Source organism: Carex rostrata, chromosome 9 (assembly GCF_964058835.1).
Source record: "Carex rostrata chromosome 9, lpCarRost1.2, whole genome shotgun sequence".
In the NCBI taxonomy this organism is placed as follows: domain Eukaryota; kingdom Viridiplantae; phylum Streptophyta; class Magnoliopsida; order Poales; family Cyperaceae; genus Carex; species Carex rostrata.
In genome coordinates, this window is record NC_135926.1 from 2,170,073 (window position 1) to 2,189,753 (window position 19,681).

The 19,681-nt window shown below is 34.7% G+C and overlaps 2 protein-coding genes across 2 annotated transcripts; both read right to left on the bottom strand.

Moving 5' to 3' along the window:
* Window positions 1–7,162: 7,162 nt before the first annotated feature.
* On the bottom strand, window positions 7,163–8,520 carry LOC144559838 (26S proteasome regulatory subunit 8 homolog B-like). The gene is made up of 4 exons (XM_078308985.1): window positions 8,354–8,520; window positions 7,788–7,886; window positions 7,594–7,704; window positions 7,163–7,481 (listed from the first exon to the last, which is right to left on the bottom strand). Exons 1-4 carry the CDS (start codon window positions 8,483–8,485, stop codon window positions 7,356–7,358), a joined length of 468 nt encoding a protein of 155 aa, XP_078165111.1. The 5' UTR covers window positions 8,486–8,520; the 3' UTR covers window positions 7,163–7,355.
* Window positions 8,521–8,663: 143 nt separating this feature from the next.
* Window positions 8,664–15,099, bottom strand: LOC144559356 (uncharacterized). Its single transcript, XM_078308373.1, has 9 exons — window positions 15,083–15,099; window positions 14,672–14,785; window positions 13,874–13,928; window positions 12,787–13,765; window positions 12,308–12,441; window positions 12,167–12,234; window positions 11,838–11,944; window positions 9,123–9,325; window positions 8,664–8,831 (listed from the first exon to the last, which is right to left on the bottom strand). The coding sequence occupies exons 1-8, from the start codon at window positions 15,097–15,099 to the stop codon at window positions 9,303–9,305; spliced, it is 1,497 nt and encodes a 498-aa protein (XP_078164499.1). The 3' UTR covers window positions 8,664–8,831; window positions 9,123–9,302.
* Window positions 15,100–19,681: the final 4,582 nt, after the last annotated feature.

Here is a 19,681-nt window from a genome sequence, read left to right on the forward strand (position 1 = left end):
CATATAATTAAATTTTAAAATCATAGAAGGGCCAAGTAGCTGTAAATTGGAGAAAAATGAGGAGGGTTTAATAGTAAATTAGTAATACCTCTTTTTGAACATAAATTTATCAGTACTTCAGTATCAGTACTTTTTATAAAATCATCTTAAATTTTAGAGGAATGAGAAGGCTATCTTTCCATAGAAGATCTCAGCTTCACATTCAATCAATCTCAACTATTGATCACTGTTTGATGTTAGATAAAAAAAAAATTTATATAGTCATATATGTAGAAATACAAAATTACTTAAAAACCTACCCGTTTCGATTCAAAGCATAGTCTTAACTATTGGTTGTCTTCACAGTTTTTTTATATTTTACTCTCTGTTACTGTGTGTTCCCACACGCGTGCTCACCTTTCTCCTTCTCCAATGTTTTTTTTTCTTTTCTTTTTTTCCCGCGCGGAAGAGTGCATATCCTATGAGATATCTCAACTTTTGCGTGACCGACGTGTCCGATGCCTATTTGGGGGTGATGTAGGGGTCAGTATTATGTGTGCTTTGAGATTCGTGCAGAACGTATTTAAACGGTTGGGATTTTCCACAAAATCACGCAAAGTTTGAGATATCTCAGAGGATACAAATTCCGCGCGGAACCGACCTACGCGAGGCTTCTTTTCTTTTTTTTCCTTCCATGACAATCTCCAACGCCTTTTAAATACAAATGCAAATGCTGAGGTGTCATATGGAGTCTGGAGTAGTTTATACTCTTAGTAAACTGGTTTTATATTTTTTGAGTTAATCAATCTTAATCGTCCGACTAGTGCAGATCTGGTTAAAACTGGATTCAACACTGGTAATTGTTTCGCCCTTTCCTCTATTCATAATTCACAAGTTATTGTGGATACAGGTGCAATTGACAACTTGTTCAGCTCAAGTCAATTTCTGTCAAATACCAGCCCAAATACCACCTATTCTCATGTAATTGTGGCCAATGGAACTGCAGTGCCCACTAAGGGAATCGGAAAAACTGAAATTTTTAAAAGGAAAATAGATGCTGTGGTGGTTCCATATTTAAAGACAAATTTACTTTCTGTTAGTAATGCACTAATCTATGGAATTGTAATGTGTTATTCACTCCTCAGAAAGTAATGTTCCAGGACCAGGTTTCGGGGAAGAAGATTGGTGAAGGATGTTTGACAGATGGACTGCATGTGATAAATTTGAAGCCTTCAGCTTATGCAGTTACAAAAACAAAATCGGTATCTTCTCAAGTGTGGCATCAACGTTTGGGACACCCTCCTGATCGTGTGCTACATTTTTTGAATATGTCTCTAAATTTTGATTCTAGTTGTTGTGATTCTTGTCATTTTGCTAAACAACATAGATTGTTATTTCTTGAACGTTTCAATAAAACTAATGAATTGTTTGAACTAGTCCATTATGATGTTTGGGGAAATGCCCCAGTAGAATCCAAGGAAGGGTTCAAATATTTTGTTACATTTATTGATGATAAAAGTCGTGCTATTTGGTTATATTTGCTCAAGTCTAAACGAGAAGTTTACACTATTTTTCAAGATTTTTACAATATGGTAAGAAATCAGTTCAACACAACCATCAAGGTTCTCAGAATAGACAATGGCATTGAATACACGAATCATGAATTTCAAGATTTTTTAAAGAAAATGGGTAGCTCTCACCAAACCTCTTGTGTTGGCACCTCTCAGCAGAATGAAATTATTGAACGAAAGAATAGACATTTACTCGAAGTTACTCGGGCTCTTTTATTTTTAGGAAATTTACCTAAAAACTATTGGGCTGATGCCGTTCTTACAGGATGTTACTTGATAAATCGGTTACCTAGTCGGGTTTTAAGCTTTAAAAGTCCTTTGGAGATATTGTATAACTGAAAAATTAATATTTCTCACTTGAGAGTTTTTGGGTGTATTTGTTATGTACATTCACAGGATGGAGGAAAATTGAATCCCCGGTCACGTAAGTGTGTTTTCCTTGGATATTCATCTAGTAAGAAGGGTTACAAATATTTTGATCCTAATACCAAAAAAACCTATATTTCTCGTGATGTAGCATTTGATGAGAATCATAAGTATTTTTCATATAAAGTCAAGAGTCAGGGGGAGCAACTGGAACTGGATCAATTCACTATCGAGTCACCCCCTATTCCAGTTCACAATTCGGAACCAAGTGTGCATGCTACTAGAGAGGAAAATGGTGACAGAATAAATGAAGGTATTGTAGTGGAAGAAGAACCTGAGCTTGTCGAACCAGGTCAAATTAGAAGATCTACTAGACCAGTGCGCATGTCTACTCGGTTAAGAGATTTTGTAACTTATTACACCACCCAGCACCCAATACAAAAGCATCTAAGGTATGATGAGATCTCTAAAAACTTTTGGAATTTCTTGATTGTTATTGAAGAGAAAACTGAACCTGTGAATTTTGAAGAAGTGACGTATGGAGAAAGGCCATGAATGAAGAACTAATGGCCCTTGAAAAAAATCACACATGGAAATTGTTAGAGTTACCAACTGGCAAGAAACCCGTAGGTTGTCGGTGGGTTTACAAAATAAAATTCAATAGTGATGGGTCAATTGAGAGACATAAAGTCAGACTAGTTGCAAAAGGGTTTACACAAACTTATGGAGTAGATTATAAAGAGACATTTGCACCAGTTACCAAGATGAACACTGTCCGTACTGTAATGTCTATTGCTGTTAATCACAATTGGCCTTTGTTTCAAATGAATGTTAAAAATGCTTTCCTTCATGGGGAGTTGGAAGAAGAAGTCTACATGGAAGCACCACCTGGTTTGTCTTTAAAAAAAGGAGTAGTGTGCAGGTTAAAGAAAGCTATATATGGACTAAAACAATCTTCACGAGCTTGGTATGGCAAGTTGAGCTCTGCACTGACCAAAGTCGACTACAAAAAGAGTGAAGCAGATTCCTCTATGTTCACTATTGTCTTTGATAAAGGAATTGTTATTATTCTAATTTATGTGGATGACCTTGTAATTACAACTAGTGATCAACACGGAATAGCAGCTCTTAAAACTCATTTGAGAACAGAATTTGACATAAAAGATATTTGAGGTACTTCTTTGGAATTGAAATTGCACGTTCTCATAAAGGTTTGTTTCTATCTCAAAGAAAGTATGTGTTGGATTTGTTGAAAGAAACTGGAAAATTAGGAGTTAAGCCATCTAATGTTCCTATGGATTACAATAGCAAGTTTGTTTCAGATGGAGAAGTGCTTGAAAATGTTAGCCAATTCCAACGTTTAGTTGGTAAATTAATTTATCTCACAATTACCAGACCTGACATAGCTTATTCTGTGAGTTTTGTGAGCCAATTTATGCAGAGACCAAGCAACGCATGGAGCTAGTAGATCAAATACTGAGATACTTGAAGGGTGCACCAGGAAGAGGAATTCTAATGCTAAACAATGGACATGTCGACATAACTGGGTACTCTGATGCTGACTGGGCAGGTAACCCGATTGACCGAAGATCGACTAATGGTTTTTGTACCTTTGTAGGAGGAAACTTGGTTACTTGGAAAAGCAAAAAAGCAAGCAGTTGTTGCAAGATCTAGTGCAGAGGCGGAATCTCATGCGATGGCAGTAGCAACTAGTGAGATCGTGTGGTTACGATTGCTTCTTCAAGAATTGGGTTATAACATGAATGACAAACTAACGAAATTGTTTTGTGATAATCAAGCTGCTATTCACATTGCATCAAATCCTATTTTTCATGAGAGAACTAAACACATAGAAGTGGCATGCCATTATGTACGAGAGAAGGTACTCGACAAAACAATTGAGACGCCCTTTATTCGCAGCAAAGATCAGCTAGCAGACATTTTCACCAAAGCTCTACCGAAGGGTGTCTTCTGCAAACTAATGGGCAAGTTGACCTCAGATTCCATCTTCGGTGCAACTTGAGCGGGAGTATTGTGAATGCCACAGAGAATCACAGAAGATCAAGAGGAATCTTCTCATTTCCTTCTAAGCTGGAGCCGAATTTGTGCAATATCAAGAATATCTATTGTATTTATTTTGTTTCTTTGTTTGCTAAAGATTACCAAAATAAGAATAAGAAAAATAAGGCATGTATCTTAGCCGAATCTATACAGTCATTGATAAAAGGTGCTGGTTGCTACTCTCTTTGTAACAATTCAATTATGAAATACAATTAGGGAGGGAAGGGATTCTTGGGAGTCTGTGTGTTCGATTCTTTCTTTCTTTCTCATTTTAAATTCTAAAAATTCAACAGTTGAACTAATGCACTTCACTGATGGTTGGCTTAGAAGTATCAGATCCATTCACACCCTTTTACTGGTCCACTTTATGTCCTTTAGAACCAATGCCAAAATTCTCCATGTGAACCTTGATCAAAGCATCTTTTGCTTGCCAACCTATGTGCCCAAACTATCAAATTTATCTGGCAAACAACAGGTTGATGCCTTTGTTTTGTAAATTATTAAACACTAGGTGAGCTATGCTAACTTTTATCCAAAAAAAAAAAAAAATTAACCCTAAGTTATAGTTTGCAAAAAGGAACCTGGCAACTAAAACATTGCATAATCTGCACGGAAATTCATTTGCTAATTTTTTTGAATACTTTAAAACATTTTTATTAAAATAAAGGGATATAGTGACAACCAATAAAACGGTTATCAAACTAAAGAAATTATTGTAGATCATGTTTTCTGTAGTATAGATAGGTTCTATATCAATTTTGGTGCAACCGTTTGGAAACCAATCACTTGACGAGAAAATTGTATCATTAATTTTTCAAAGTGCACAATGGATGCCAATCGGGTTTTCCATTGTACCGAATTTGATACACAATCTGTCTAAATTATAAGGAAGAAATCTATACTTTTACTTCTTTGATTTTGATAACTGTTTAGTTGGTTATCACGGTTGTTAAGCAAATTTATTGTCAATATAACCTATCCTTTTTTACTAATGATCTTACTTTTATTTTTATATTATATCTCTAGGTAAACCGTTAAAAGTTCCTGCCAGATCTCTTGCGCGAGTATAACCTACCACCTGGCATCTTTCCAAAAAACATTGTAACCTATGAATTAGACGAATCAAAATCCAGACTAGTGGTTCACCTCTCTTCTCCATGTGAGATTAGCTTCAAGGTCGACTCCTCCATCATAAGGTATGCATCCTGTGTGAAAGCTACTCTCGCAAGAGGCAAGCTGTCAAACATTGAAGGAATGAAAACCAAACTGTTGGTTTGGGTCAAGGTGACTCATGTTGGCATCGAGAGCTATAAATCTGACAAGATTGCATTTACAGCTGGTGTTAAGAAATTAAAAGCGAAAGACACATATGAGGTGCCCCGCTATGCAATCAGAGTTCAAGAGTTTTAGGCTAAATTGGATTGTGGAAATGTTTGATTATGATGGTGTTTGTGAATTGTGATGGGTTCTTTGTTCTTGATTATATGGGAACATGATTCTTTTTATTTTATTCTCTCTATATGGTGTCCTATGGAGTCTGGACTAGTTTATACTCTTAGTAAACTGGCTTTACATTTTTCGAAGGATACAAGCTAATATATTGCAGACAAATCTGTGCTCTTACATAAGGATTTGTGTTCTGGGGACTTTATGGAGTGAGTATTTTCTGAACCAACTTCAAATTGTGTTTGGAAATTCGATCTGTCTGTTAAGAATTCATTATGGAACATATTAATATAGAGTAGATAATTTTAAGATTCGCGCCAATTTGAAATGACCAGTTCAAATTCTTTACAGGCAAACTCAAAATTTGAATTGAGGATACAAATTCAAAACGACTTAGTCTCTGATGATGACAATGTGTATCTTTCTGTCTCTGTTATCTCGAAATCAATGTAAAATCGTCAATGTAAAATCGTGTTGTTTTGAAGTAGAACAGAAAAAAAGAAAATAAAAAAAAAGTAGGCAAAAGCTGCATCTCGAGACTTTTCTACCCGAAACCAACTCTTGGTAACATGATAGATTGATAGTAGTCCTTATGTCATGTTAGACTTTGCTACCACGGATGAGGTATCATTCTCTGAAGATTACAAAATAACGAAAAAGTAAAAGTGACCAGGATGCGAGGTAAAAAAACTTTTATTTCACACTTGCACATTTGCGAAAGGACCACCACCTGGCTAGGAAAAATGGCCTACCAACTCAAAATGTTTAGTATTTAGTGTGTCTTAAACTGGAATATTATAAATAGTGTAGAATTAGAGTGTTTTTAAACTCAACTCCAAAACTTATTAGATTGACTTAAACAATAAATCTAAACGGTTGAAATTGATCTTATTCACAAGTACTGATGCATTTATGTGCAAAATTTATAAAATTTCAAATTAGTTTATTATAAAGTTAAAAGATGAAAAAATGAAGGAAAAATAATGCATTAAAATTAAATTATAATATTTTTTACCGCTTGATTTCACACTAAATTAATTTGAAATTTTACAAATTTTGCATGTAAACACATCACTCATAAGGTAGACCGGTTTTAACGGTTTGATTCATCATTTGAAGCCAATTCAATATCAAGAGCTTAACTCTAAAACCTATTAAATTGATTTCAAATGAGGAATCTAAACAATTGAACCGATCTGCTTTAATTAAATATTATAAATTTAGCAAAAGCTGCATTTCAATCAAGGATAGAGTTTGACGATTTGAAAAAGATAATTTTTTTCAGTTCAATTGATCCAACGAAAGTTTGAACAAGATGATAATTTTCCTGTTGGAAAGAGCTGGCATTCCCTGTGATGGCCCAGTGCCTTTGCTTTCTTGCTAGTTTTCTTAGGGAATGGAAATTTCATTATAGACTAGACGTCATGTCAATACAAATACAATTGCGCATTTTTTTCATGCAGTAAGTATATACTATCTGCTTAAAAAGTTTTCTCATGCAGCAAGTACTATTTCCTTAAAAAGTACTCTTAAAATATAACTATCCTGACATCTACACGCTTGGCTGCATCTAAAAAGCATCCAGAAATGATAGTGTCCATTCTCGCGGGACAATTATATACAAAGCCATAATTTTAAGCAAGTGTACTTATATTGAGCATATTCCTCAGTACCCACGCACGGCACCATATATACTTAGCTAAGAGATTTCAAATCAGAATAAAACAACGTTCTGAGAAAGAAATTGCTAAACACCATCTTGTACAAAAACACACAATACAACCTTGTGCAACTAAATGCCTACTAGGCATGACATCCTCAACTTTGCACAAACAAACTAGCAGTACTACAAACTACTTGTTTTAACAGTACAGTATAAGTCATTTAGCATGCAAGGCCATGAGTTTTCCTCGGTCCCTACTTCCAGAGCTTTCAAAGGGACATGTTTTTGTCAGTCTCTTTCTTCATCACCTTCGCTACTGCCATCTCGAAATCTTCTTGTGTCACATGGACCCTCCTTTCTCTCAGTGCAAACATACCAGCCTCAGTACAAACCGCCTACAGAGAAGTCAAACTCAAAATCATATTAAAAAGTGGTCAGAGCACCAAACAACAGGTACAAACACCAACAAAGGCGAAAGCAACAAGATCATTGAGAGGCAGAGAGTACCTTGAGCTCAGCGCCAGAAGCACCATTCATCTTTCTAGCTATTTTTTTCAGGTCTATACCCCTCATCAAATTCATCTTCCTTGAGTGGATCTTCAATATGTCAAATCGTGACTGAAAATAGAATAAAAGTTAAACCTAATGATGAAACAAAATGACACTATTAACTGAGTATAACTGAAATTTGTCAACATTACATCTTCATTGGGGTTAGGAAACTCAATTTTCCTGTCAATACGACCAGGCCTGAGAAGAGCTGGATCCAGTATATCTATTCTATTTGTGGTCATCAAAACCTGCAAGACAATAAGGTGAAATTAACATTTAAAGATGACAAAATATATCATACTGTGCTAAATTCAACAAAATAATATCTCTGTGGTCTATGGATGCACTCTACCAAAACCTAGAAACCATAAGGGCCTCCCTCGCTCCCAACCCTTCTTTTTCTCACTTGTTTTACAAATATTTTATGATGTGCTGAATTCAACAAAATAATATCTGCGTGGATGTACTCTTCCCCTAGAAACCCTGAGCTCCCCCCCCCCCCGTTGCTCTCAGGCCTTCTTTTCTCACTTGTTCTTCAAAAGAGAGGTGGTTGTATGGACAGCTTACTGAAGAACAATGTAAGTGAAGCATGAAAATTTTCATACTTCCTTACTAATGTAACATACTATTTGCTTTTGCGGGTCCTATGGGTGAAACTCGAGGTTCTGAAGGGGTTCAAATTTTCCAAGAAAAAGAGCAATGTTGAAAACTATACTTTGATCTTGTTGGAAGCTTCAAAACCATCAAGCTGGTTGAGGAGGTCGAGCATGGTACGTTGCACCTCGCTGTCACCATTGCCGCTACCTGATTCCATACGGGCAGATCCAATACTGTCTATCTCATCCATGAAGATAATAGATGGGGCATGTTCTCTGAATCAAACTAAAACAAACTCAGTAATGTACTTTTAACACACGAGAACACACACAAGATAATAGATGGGTTTCTTCCTGCATTCTCTTAATGTACTTTTTGTAAAATTATTGTTAAATAAAATGAATGTTTACTTCGATGCAGACATTTTCAACAAAAACACACACGAGAATGCAGGAAGAAACCCAAATAGTATGTGTACAAGAAAAGAAAAAAGTAATTACCTTGACAAGAACCTTGGATTTATTATACCTTTACCACCTCACCAACATAGGAACCAGGCTCTTGTAGCAGCTGTAACTCCTCTCTAAGCATTCTAACTGCAATTTCATAAAATTAAAAGGTATTAGAAGTAAATAAATCCACTAATAAAATTAGGTTATGCATCTATGTAGTATTGGCCAAATTATTCTTTTTGATGTATCTTCATGTCAACAGAGATTACAGAGCCAAATCCACAATAATTTACCACCATTCTTTTGTAATTACTCCCTAAAACTAAAATTAAACACGTGACCAAGTTTATCAAAACTTTGATTGAGGTACCCATCAGAAAACCAATTAAAATCCTACAATTAACCTAGAGTTGATATGCAAATGGGAATCTAAACCTTTTGAGTTGAGATCGTTTCTTTGCGCCTCAAGTCGCTGGAGATTGTGCGTCTTCTGCCTGACCTGAAGTGTTAAATCATGTACATGTTCCTCGCCACCGTTATGTAAATGTATAACCTTTTTTTCCTTTAATTTTGAGAACAACAGTTCCCAAATCTTCTTCCCACCATTCAATATTCTCATTGGTGGCGAGGTTCTTCACCTAAAAACACGTAATGACATGAGATTTTTAAAAAAGTAAATTTGTAAAGACATCTTGGCTATTTGGGAAAGACAAATGCAAATTTTATTATGTTTTTTTTTTCTTCTAAAACTAACCAACGTCTTTAGCTTTCCTCTGCCATTACCGAACCCACCCCAGCCAGTGATTACTCTAAGGTATTTCACAGCTAGTGAATCAAGAAAATTAAACTCATTAGACCATGAAAAAAACACATAGAAATTATATTTACCATACTAGATGGAAAAGACAAGATAGCAGTGTAGGTCCAACGCCCATCAAACCTAGTTTGGTTTCGATGGGCAGCATCACCATACGATTAAATCAAACTAAGATTAAAGGGTGTGACGACTTAACGAAGAAATCTAAAATAGATCTGATGTTTTCCGACTTAAACCTGTTAACCACCAAAATTCCAACTTTTCACTTGTTGCCTCCTCTCTCTCGCTCTTTCCCATGCAGCGTCGACCTCCTCCCTCTTGCGCAACTCCACCGTCTCTCTCTCTCTCTCTCACGCATGCAACTCTGTCGGCTATCTCACGCACCGGGCGACTCAGGCTGAGAGGTGACAGTTCAACGCACTTTGCCACACTAACCCTATACCTAGAGCAGAAAGGTTTTTGTTCTATCTAATATGTTCTTCCCATTCTTTTCTCGTCATAAATTGCTAATTTTCTTTAAAAATTAGCAATTTATACATTGCTAATTTTTCAAGGACTGGTGTGCTAAACACTGGTACATGGCATCAAGGACTGGTATGGAGGTGCAGTGAACCATGTAACCTTATGCATCAACAAAAAAAATTCACCCTTTTACTTTTTTAGCTTAGAAATGCAATCAATTTCAGAGAATCAGAATATGGACTCAATGAAATCAATCAGTTTATTAGACTTATCACTTGCAAAGGTTGCGTTTTTTTTTTTTTTAATTTCAATTGGGTTTGTGCATAACTGTTAGAGACCTAAAGTAACCAGAGTGCCTAATTTCAAGGTCCTAATTTCAAATTTCTAGGTCAGTTTATCAAATTGTAGTTAGCATTTGGCGCAGTTCAACCAATTTAACAGCTGGTTATTCAAATTTGCTACTTTGCAACTCTCAGGCTTTATTTGCAGAGTGGGTTGGAGGTGAAACTCTCAGGCTCAGCAGCAAATGGAGCTGTTCGTTCGACTCTCTCCTACGTTTCTTAATGTAAACTGGAGATGTATGTGTTTTACCTTTTTGAATAGAATAAATTTCATGGTTGTTATTAGTAGTTATTATTTATGTTTGATACAAGACGACAATGGGTGCTAATTGTCAATATTTAGCATGAATTAGACAACAACTTTGGTTAACTGAGTGTATGATTAGTTCTCTTACACTTGCAAACATTGTCAGCTGAAATAGCACAAGAGGATCCTTACGAGGTACGTATACAAATTCCAATAGAGGAACATAATCCTATTGAATTCACTCCGACAAAGATACGTGATTAGTTATTATTTCATTAGCTTATACTCGTGTACATTATTTCTAGGGGATTTTTTGTTGGTCTTATTTCTAAGAAAGGAGTTAAATAATAGGTTCATATATGTATATTTTCTGAGCAGAATATAAACAAGGGAGAGAAAGTGATTCAAAGAAAGGGTGGGCCACACTTGGGATACTCTCTTGTGTGTATGTTTGCGTTAAATCTTTTTTTCTTGTATAACAACCTAGACCTTTTCTTTTTTAACTTTCTATATTTTTTCTCTTTCTTTCTATATAAATAAGACGGGGCTGTTCACTCCTTCAGGATCACTAACAATGGTATTTTTGACACTGCTCAGGTACTGGTACCACCTGATTTCTAAGCTTATCCATACCCAGCTCGCTAAAATTATATCAATAAAACATTTATATGTTTAGTGATACTTCACACTTGACAGATTATCATATCAAATGATAAGAGAACTAACAAGAGGAATGTGCAATGTTGTTACAAGATACCAATGTTGCCCCTCATTGTTTCTGATTTTGTCAGATAAACTGTGAGGAAAAGGGTACTTTGGTCATTGTCACACATGTCATATCTCATTCATAAAATTTGTCACTTCTTATTACTGTTACTTTATTGGTTTTCTAAAACATTTTTTATCTTTGGCTACTGACAATGTCAAGCATCAAATGACGAAGAGATGCACGCTACTGACAGTGTCATCATATTTGGACTAAAGCTGTTTTAATATAGAAAGTATTATTATAGATAGGAATATTTTACTGTTTTGAATGTCATTGTTTAAATACTTACATAGTATGCCTAAAAAAGCACGCTATTCTAACCATTAGATCAATTTTGAGAAATAAAAGGGTAGGTGTCACAAGATAAAGATGCACATACAAAATAAAGGGCAGGTGTTCCTAAAATAATGGGTGCATCATTGATTTTGAGCATGCCGACCAATGCTAACTGTTTAAGTCACCTGCCACATTGATACAACAAGATTTAAAAAATTCAGAACAATTTTGGACTTACAAGTTTTGTATGTGAATGACACAAGCTGGTTCTTGAGAATAGCAATTCCTTCCTTAACATGCTGCCCATGCAGATCGATGATGCTCGCATTCTCATAAGCATTGTTCCTGCTTGTACGAAATCCAAGATTAGGAGTTGCAACAGGACTTCTAATCTTAATTTCCGACCTATGATATAATTAATTATCTTAAAGCATGATAAGATTTAAAATCTGCTACAATAAGTTAACAGTAAATAGCAACTTTTCACTACACTATTAATGGATAAAATAGAAGTATGCACAACACATAAAATTTAGTAATTAAGAAAACTTGGGCATCAGATTTTACATGGCTCTAAAAATCTCAATGCTAGCCTTCTCATCTTCCGCACGAGCCAAGTTGCAATGATATCTACCCTGAAATCATATGGATTTTGTTATATTTTATGAAACAAAGAGACGAAGAACATATGTACAGACAAAAGGTTACCTTTCCAGCGAGAAAAGAAGCATGTCTATGGTTACCCCTCAAATACTCAGAATTAGCGCTCTGGTAGTACGATTTCATCACATTCCAATTGTGCTGCGCAAATTTTCTGAACTCGTGGTAGCCATCTCTTTGGCCTGCATTAAACATTAATTTCGGTGAGATGCGCAAGGGGACATAAATTCCTACAATAATCTCTCCTGAAGCCCCTTCCGAAGGTTGTATAACCCAGCTAGATATATTTTTACTTAAAGCATGGAGAGTTCTATCCTTGAAAGACTCTTTCTTAGTTTTTGTATTCCTACTAAATCAATATCAATATTAACTAACATCTCACTTCAAAAACACCCCTTAGTATTCTAATTTACATAACTTATCTTCTAAAACAGAACCGAGAGAAAAGCCAGAAGACTCCATTTATTGAACTACTTCAATATCAGAAAAGTGTGAGAAAGAAAAGACCTCAACCAGAGAATCTGTACCTGAAGGTGTAGGGAGGGATTCTTTGAGTTTTGTACCTTTTCTTGTCCCTTCCTTAGCAATAGGGTCCTTCCTCTTCAGCCCGGCACTATGTCTCGGTTCAGGTGGAAGTGGTGGTTTCTCCATGAGCTTCAGTTTATCACACCTCTTTTTCTCGTTCTTCTTATCCCCTTCATTACCATTTTCTTCTTTGCTGCTGTTCTCCACTGCTAAGTCTATCCGGGGGTTCCAAGTCCCAATGTAAAGCTCCTCGGAGGTATCAATCTCAGCTAACACTGAGAAGCTGTTCTTATCTCTTACATCGGATTGGTTTGAGGACGAGGCATTCAGATTTTCCTCACCAATAATTAACTTGTTCACAATACTATCCTCCTTATCAACAGCCTCCTCTAAGCCGGATACCTCTTCTTCAGTTTTCATTGGTTGCCAATACTGGAGTGGCTGCGAGGTGCCTCTGTCATGCGATGAACTCTCAATGTCTATGAAGAGATCATAGTATTTGTGAATTTCATTGTCACTAACAAAGTGGAGTCGCCTAAATTTTGGAACAATGTCCACCTTAGGAACTCCGATCTTCATTCTGAGAACAGTGAAGTCGTGATGACCACTGGAACGAGGGTCAACCTCAACTAGGAAACCACCTAGCTCTTCCGCAAGCCTTCTGATCTCCATATAAAACCATAGCATCAGCGGAAAACCCCGAATGTTCAACCAGATTTGAATAGGATCATACCCGCCATCATGCGAAGGCGGATCAAAAGGGGCTACTGGATAAGATACATCGCCTAAGATAACCTGTCCTTGAGAAAGGACATCAGCCCTCCATTTAGCATGTGGCGGATCAACAAGGTAAAGGTTGTTAGATAAGGCTCGAGGCATCCAGGTGGAGTTCAGAACAGGGTATTGGTTGGTGAGATGCGACTGTAGGTGCATTGCTCCAGAGTTGAGATCAGCCTTTATCACCACCCCTTTCTTAATCACCTGAGCAAAGGAAAATGAGAATGCAACTTAAAGTCCTTTGGAGGGCTGTACATCTCTGTTTCAATTCAAATTAAAGCAACCATTAAAACAGAGAATGCAACTAATTACCATACTATACCCCAAGTGCAGCAAAGAAAAATCAGAGCAAATCAACTGTACATCTCTGTTTCAATTCAAATTAAAGCAACCATTAAAACAGAGAATGCAACTAATTACCATACTATACCCCAAGTGCACAGAGGAAATTACAACTAAATCCCTTGTATATTAATATTTCTGTTCACTGGAAATCAAGTAACAAGTATTGATTCAGAATCTTAATTCCAATACCCAAACAAGGCATACAAAGAAAATTTCAAGATTACAAAGAAAGTCAGGAATTTGCACGATATCATAAGAAAGAAATTTTCTAAAAAAGAAAATGAATACGTTGGATCAGAAAAGGAATAAGGAATTCACTCAAAGAAATCTCACAAGAATGGTGGCTGAAGGAATCCCCCTGAGGAAGTAAGAAGAGAGATGGTGAGGTGGAGAGGATACCTGAGCAAAGCTAGCGAATTAGGATTTTTGAATTTGTAGTCGCAGGACAAACAAACAAAGAAAATTTCAAGATTACAAAGAAAGTCAGGAATTTGCACGATATCATAAGAAAAAAAATTTCTAAAAAAGAAAATGAATACGTTGGATCAGAAAAGGAATAAAGAATTCACTCAAAGAAATCTCACAAGAATGGTGGCTGAAGGAATTCCCCTGAGGAAGTAAGAAGAGATATGGTGAGGTGGAGAGGATACCTGAGCAAAGCTAGCGAATTAGGATTTTTGAATTTGTAGTCGCAGGACAAACAAATGCAAGAGAGGAAGAAGATTGAGGTTTGATTTCTTCGTTTGAGCAAGTATCGACTAGTACCTTGAGCCCGGCAGCGCAACTGAGGCAAGAGACTCGACTGAGGAGAGGAGGCACCGGCGCGAGAGAGAGAAGGGACTGAGAGCGGTGGCTAATAGAGGAGGCGAGAAATCGATCCTGAGAATTAAGAAATAATGAAGAAAGGAGCGTGGAAAGAGGATCTCCTAAATAACCCAAGGTTTTAGCTTAGACGGACCGTCAGATTAAAGAGGCCCCTGCGCTCCACGGTGGATAATAGTGGTCAAACTGTATCTTTATAATTTTTCGGATACGGATATTAATACCCGACACTCCGACAGTGTCGAATAGATTAATGGATTGGACATAAAATTTTACAAATTAGATATCGAATAGATACAAATCGGATATAAATATAATTTTAATAAATTAAAAACAAAAGAAATATTCTGGTACTCAAGCCACTCGGCCATTTTTATTAATATCCTTAAAAAAATTAATTTTAAAAATAATCCTACATTGAATTTTTTATTAAAAATGCTCCAACTGCCAGGCCCACGGGCGATCCAAAACACAAGCGAACCGCCCGTGGCTAGGGCGCCCCACGGTCTTTTTTATTTTTAGAGATCTTAGTATTTTGATTTGAATAATTTTGTGAAAAAAAAATGTTCTTATTTAGAGTGTATGCCAAAAAATAAAATATTTGATATATTTACGAAGTGATGTCGTAAATTTTTATAACTTTGATTTTTTTTTGTGAACTTTGATTTTATTTGTCAGTTGGATATCACAGCCACGGGCGGTCCGCTAGTGGTATGGAGCGCCCCAGCCACGGGCGGTCCGCTTGTGTTTTGGGCCGCCCGTGGGCCTGGCGGTTAGGGCATTTTTAATAAAAAAATTCAATGTAGGGTTATTTTTAAATTAAAATTAAGTTTTTTTTTAAGAATATTAATAAAAATGGCCGCAAGCCACTGTACCTTATTTAGTCCTCTAACCATATCAACTGATATATTTCTAATTTTGAAAAGTAGTTCAATCTATAAATTTCCAATTTTATCTGGTTTGCCTTTCAATCTAATCAGAACTCAATCATATTCGAGCGCGTCCCCCAAATAGTTTAACAAAAAAAAACCTTCTAATATTGTCTAACTTTCATTTCTAGCACTAATATCCAAACATTTAAAACTATGTTTATAACATTTTAAAATGTTACTTGCAAGCATATAAACATTTGTTTGAAAGCATTTCTAGATAATTTTAACTCTCAACTACTTTTGTTTTCCAGCCAAAAAAGGAAATATTTTTTTCACCCACTCTTTTTTATTTTTTCTCTGATCATTATAATTTATTTTTCCGACGATCCGTGATGAATTTTACGAATCTAAAAATACGAACGTTTTTTATTCAATTTTATCTTTCAAATAAGATCTATGAAGAAATAATTTTGAGTAATTTCAAAGTCATTTGTTTTTTTAAAAAATAAAACTCATGAGCACTTTAAATTTTTAAGTTTTTAAATCTCAGTTTACAGCCATTCAAATTTTCAAGGCTTTGTACATAAGCTTTGTAAATGCAGTGTTATTGTTGAGGTTTATATACTTTGAAGTGTTATTGTTGAGGTTTAAATTCTTTGTACATGGGATTTATATATTTTATTCTAGAGATTTAAAGTGTTATTAATGAAGTTTATATGCTTGTACATGAGGTTTATATGCTTGTAAACAGAGATTTAAATTATTTTGAAACAAAATAAAAAAATGAAAGTCATAGAGATTTAAAGTGGTAAAAAAAATTACGACACAAATATAACTCGAAAGTTATTCTTCTGGATCTCATTTGAAAGAGAAAATCGGGTAAAAAATGTTCATATTTTTAGATTTGCAAAATTCATCACGGATCGTCGAGAAAATTGATGAAAATGATCAGAGAAAAAAAAAAAAAGTGGGTGAAATGAATCTTTTTGTTTTTGGCTTGAAAACAAAAGTAGTTAGAAGTTAAAACTATACAGATTTAGAATTTTATGCTTGTAGATAGAGGTTTAAATGCATGCGAGTAGCATTGTAAAATGTTATAAACAGAGTTTTAAATGTTTGGATATTAGCGCTGGAAATGAAAATTAGATAACATTTGAAGTTTTTTCTGTTAAACTACTTGTGGGACACGCTCGAGGATTTTGTTTAGGATACAATTATTAGGCTTCAAAAATAAATTACCAATGTAAATTCTAGTAAAGAATAACATTTAAATATAATTTTTCATTCATAAATTAGTTTATTAGTTACAAAACATATATCATATTATCAAAACATTAGTTATTAATCATATCATAGTGTTATATTGTTCATCAAAATATATGTAAATGGAGTTTAATAAATTATTAGTATGAATATGCAATTTAATAAATTAATTTAAGAACATAAAGCATATTTGTTGTATTTGTTGTAGTAAACAGTCACATACATATAGTTAAAAATTTTATTGTATCCTTATACGTCATAATTTTTTGGGTACAAATATGGTTACAGATAGTCTCGGATACGGATAAGGATCGGTCATTTAAAAGGTGATGAGGATTTGGATCCAGACAAAATCGGATAATATCCGATCCATTTACACCCCTAGCTCTACCTCGGACCGGATTGGTCCGTATTTGAATCAGACGATCTGAATCTAAACTCAAAAGTTAGATTACTTTAGAGGATTTAGACCCAGAAGAGAGAGAGAGAATTTTGTCTGCCGGCCCATATTGATTGATTTATATTTATTCATTGTCTGACGGTATTATTAGACATGTTGTGTTAAGACGTGTTCGTACGTATTTTAACTGTATTGTGTTTTATTTTTTTAAATAGATACGTTTAAATACGTCACGTCTAAATACGGATGTGACACATTTAATTACTGGCATGATGGATCTGAACGCAAGTACAATACGGCGGATATTATATATATTTTTTAATTTCATTACTCCTTAGAAGTATCTTTCTCATGTTATATCAAAACATAAATACTGCAATAATAAAAAAAAAAGAATTGAGATTAAAAAAAAGATGTAATTTAATTTATTTTTTGTTTTTATTAGATTTTTTTTTCAGATTTTTTGAACATTAACTTACATTTTTAAAGTAAAAAAAAATACTAAGATCCAAACTAAAAAACAGTATGACATGCTGAAGCACGTAATACGAAATCATGATGTGTTGTTAAACGGGATATATTCATTTCTAGCCGAATTTTTTATTAATAGAAAATAAAATAATAAAATATCAAAAAAGAGAAAGGTTTTTGATTATTGTCGAGAAATAAGTAGAATGGGTTCTAATATCCCATCCAGCGGATGGAACTAATTATCCCGTCCAGCTTAATCAAATTAACAACCATCTTAATCAGACTCAGCGGAGAAAAAAAAAAGCCGGACGGTATATCACAATCCGTCCGGGGTATTAAAAAAAAATGCGGAACGGGAAGGTTAAACCCGTCCGGTCTCTTCTTGTTTTGTTTCTTATCTGGATGTGAAGATATATAAATTGGTCTTGTTCCATAACCGTACAACCATACAACCATACAACCATACAGCAGCTCTATAAAATAAACTTAAGATTGAATACCCAACCTAAATAAAATTATAATGTTCTGTTTTGTTTCTATCCAGATGCTGCACAAGCATTAAACCATGCAGTTAATCTTTACATGGAATTGGGTCGATTGAACATGGCTGCAAGATATTGCAAAGTACTTATGTCTCCCATACGGGAGGCAATTTATACATAACACTTTTCAATTTTTACAGAACATTTTTTTTAAAAGACCATCTTATCCTTCATTTAATAACTAAAATATATAGCTGATGACTCACTTGATTGGCGGACCAAGCATTGAATAGTCATGATGGACACGTGTCATCTGAAAAGCATCAAATCAAGCCGGGCCATTTAATATTAAAATAAAATTTAATTTCAAGTCCGTTAGATTATTAAGTGAAATTGATATTTCTAAGGATGAGGAATCAAGTTACAATAATTTTTGAGTTACAACAAGCTACAACAAGTATTTTTTATATTTTTAAAGTCCAAATCATCGATCCAAACCGTTAGATGTGATATCTACAATAAAATGTGATTGGAGACCAAATTTTATATTTTTTGGAATTTTTTTACTATTTATTAAGATGGGTACAAAAACTAGTCAAATTCAGACCATTGAATTTTGTACCCGTCTTAATAAATAATAAAAAAATTCAAAAAAATGTAAAATTTGGTCACCAAGCACATTTTATTGTAGAGATCACATCTAACGGTTTGGATCGACGATTTGGACTTTGAAAATGTAGAAAATGCTTGTTGTAACTTGTTGTAACTTGATCCCTCCTCATTTTTAAGTCCGCTGGATAATTCTTATTCAATAAAAATGTTATTTTTTGAATTTTACAGAAAGATTTATTATTTTCATTTAATTTAATTTAATATTTTTATAATAAAAATTTCAGAATAATTTGGTTTCTTTACGTTTTTCAATTAACGATTTAATTATTTCTATGAGATATAAATTTTTAGAGAATTCATCTATTTTTAAAAATAAAAAATTCTGTTCATATCCTCTCGATTCTCTTTCTATACCTAGCCAATCTTGAGTCCGAATTCACTGAAGGGTAAAATGGTCTATCCAAAAAAAGTGTTCTGTAAAAATTGAAAGGTGTTCTGTATAAATTGCCTCCCCGAAGTACCTTTCAGCAGCAATTATTGCTCTTCAAAAGTTAAAATGGAACTTCTGAAAATATAAAGTGGAAATGCTTGCTGTCTGTTGTTAGTTGTACCATTACGGAGCCTGGACGGGATTACTTAACCCGGACGGAATAATTAGACCTGTCCGTTGGACGGGATAATAGAATCCGTTCTACTTATTTCTCGACAAAAATCAAAAGCTATCCCCTATTTCGATATTTTATTTATTTATTTTCTATTAATAAAAAATTCGGTCATTTCTAGTGTTGTGCAGCATAGCACATATAGAGAATTTTGATGTATTGTACCATACTGTCTCGTTCTGGAGACACAA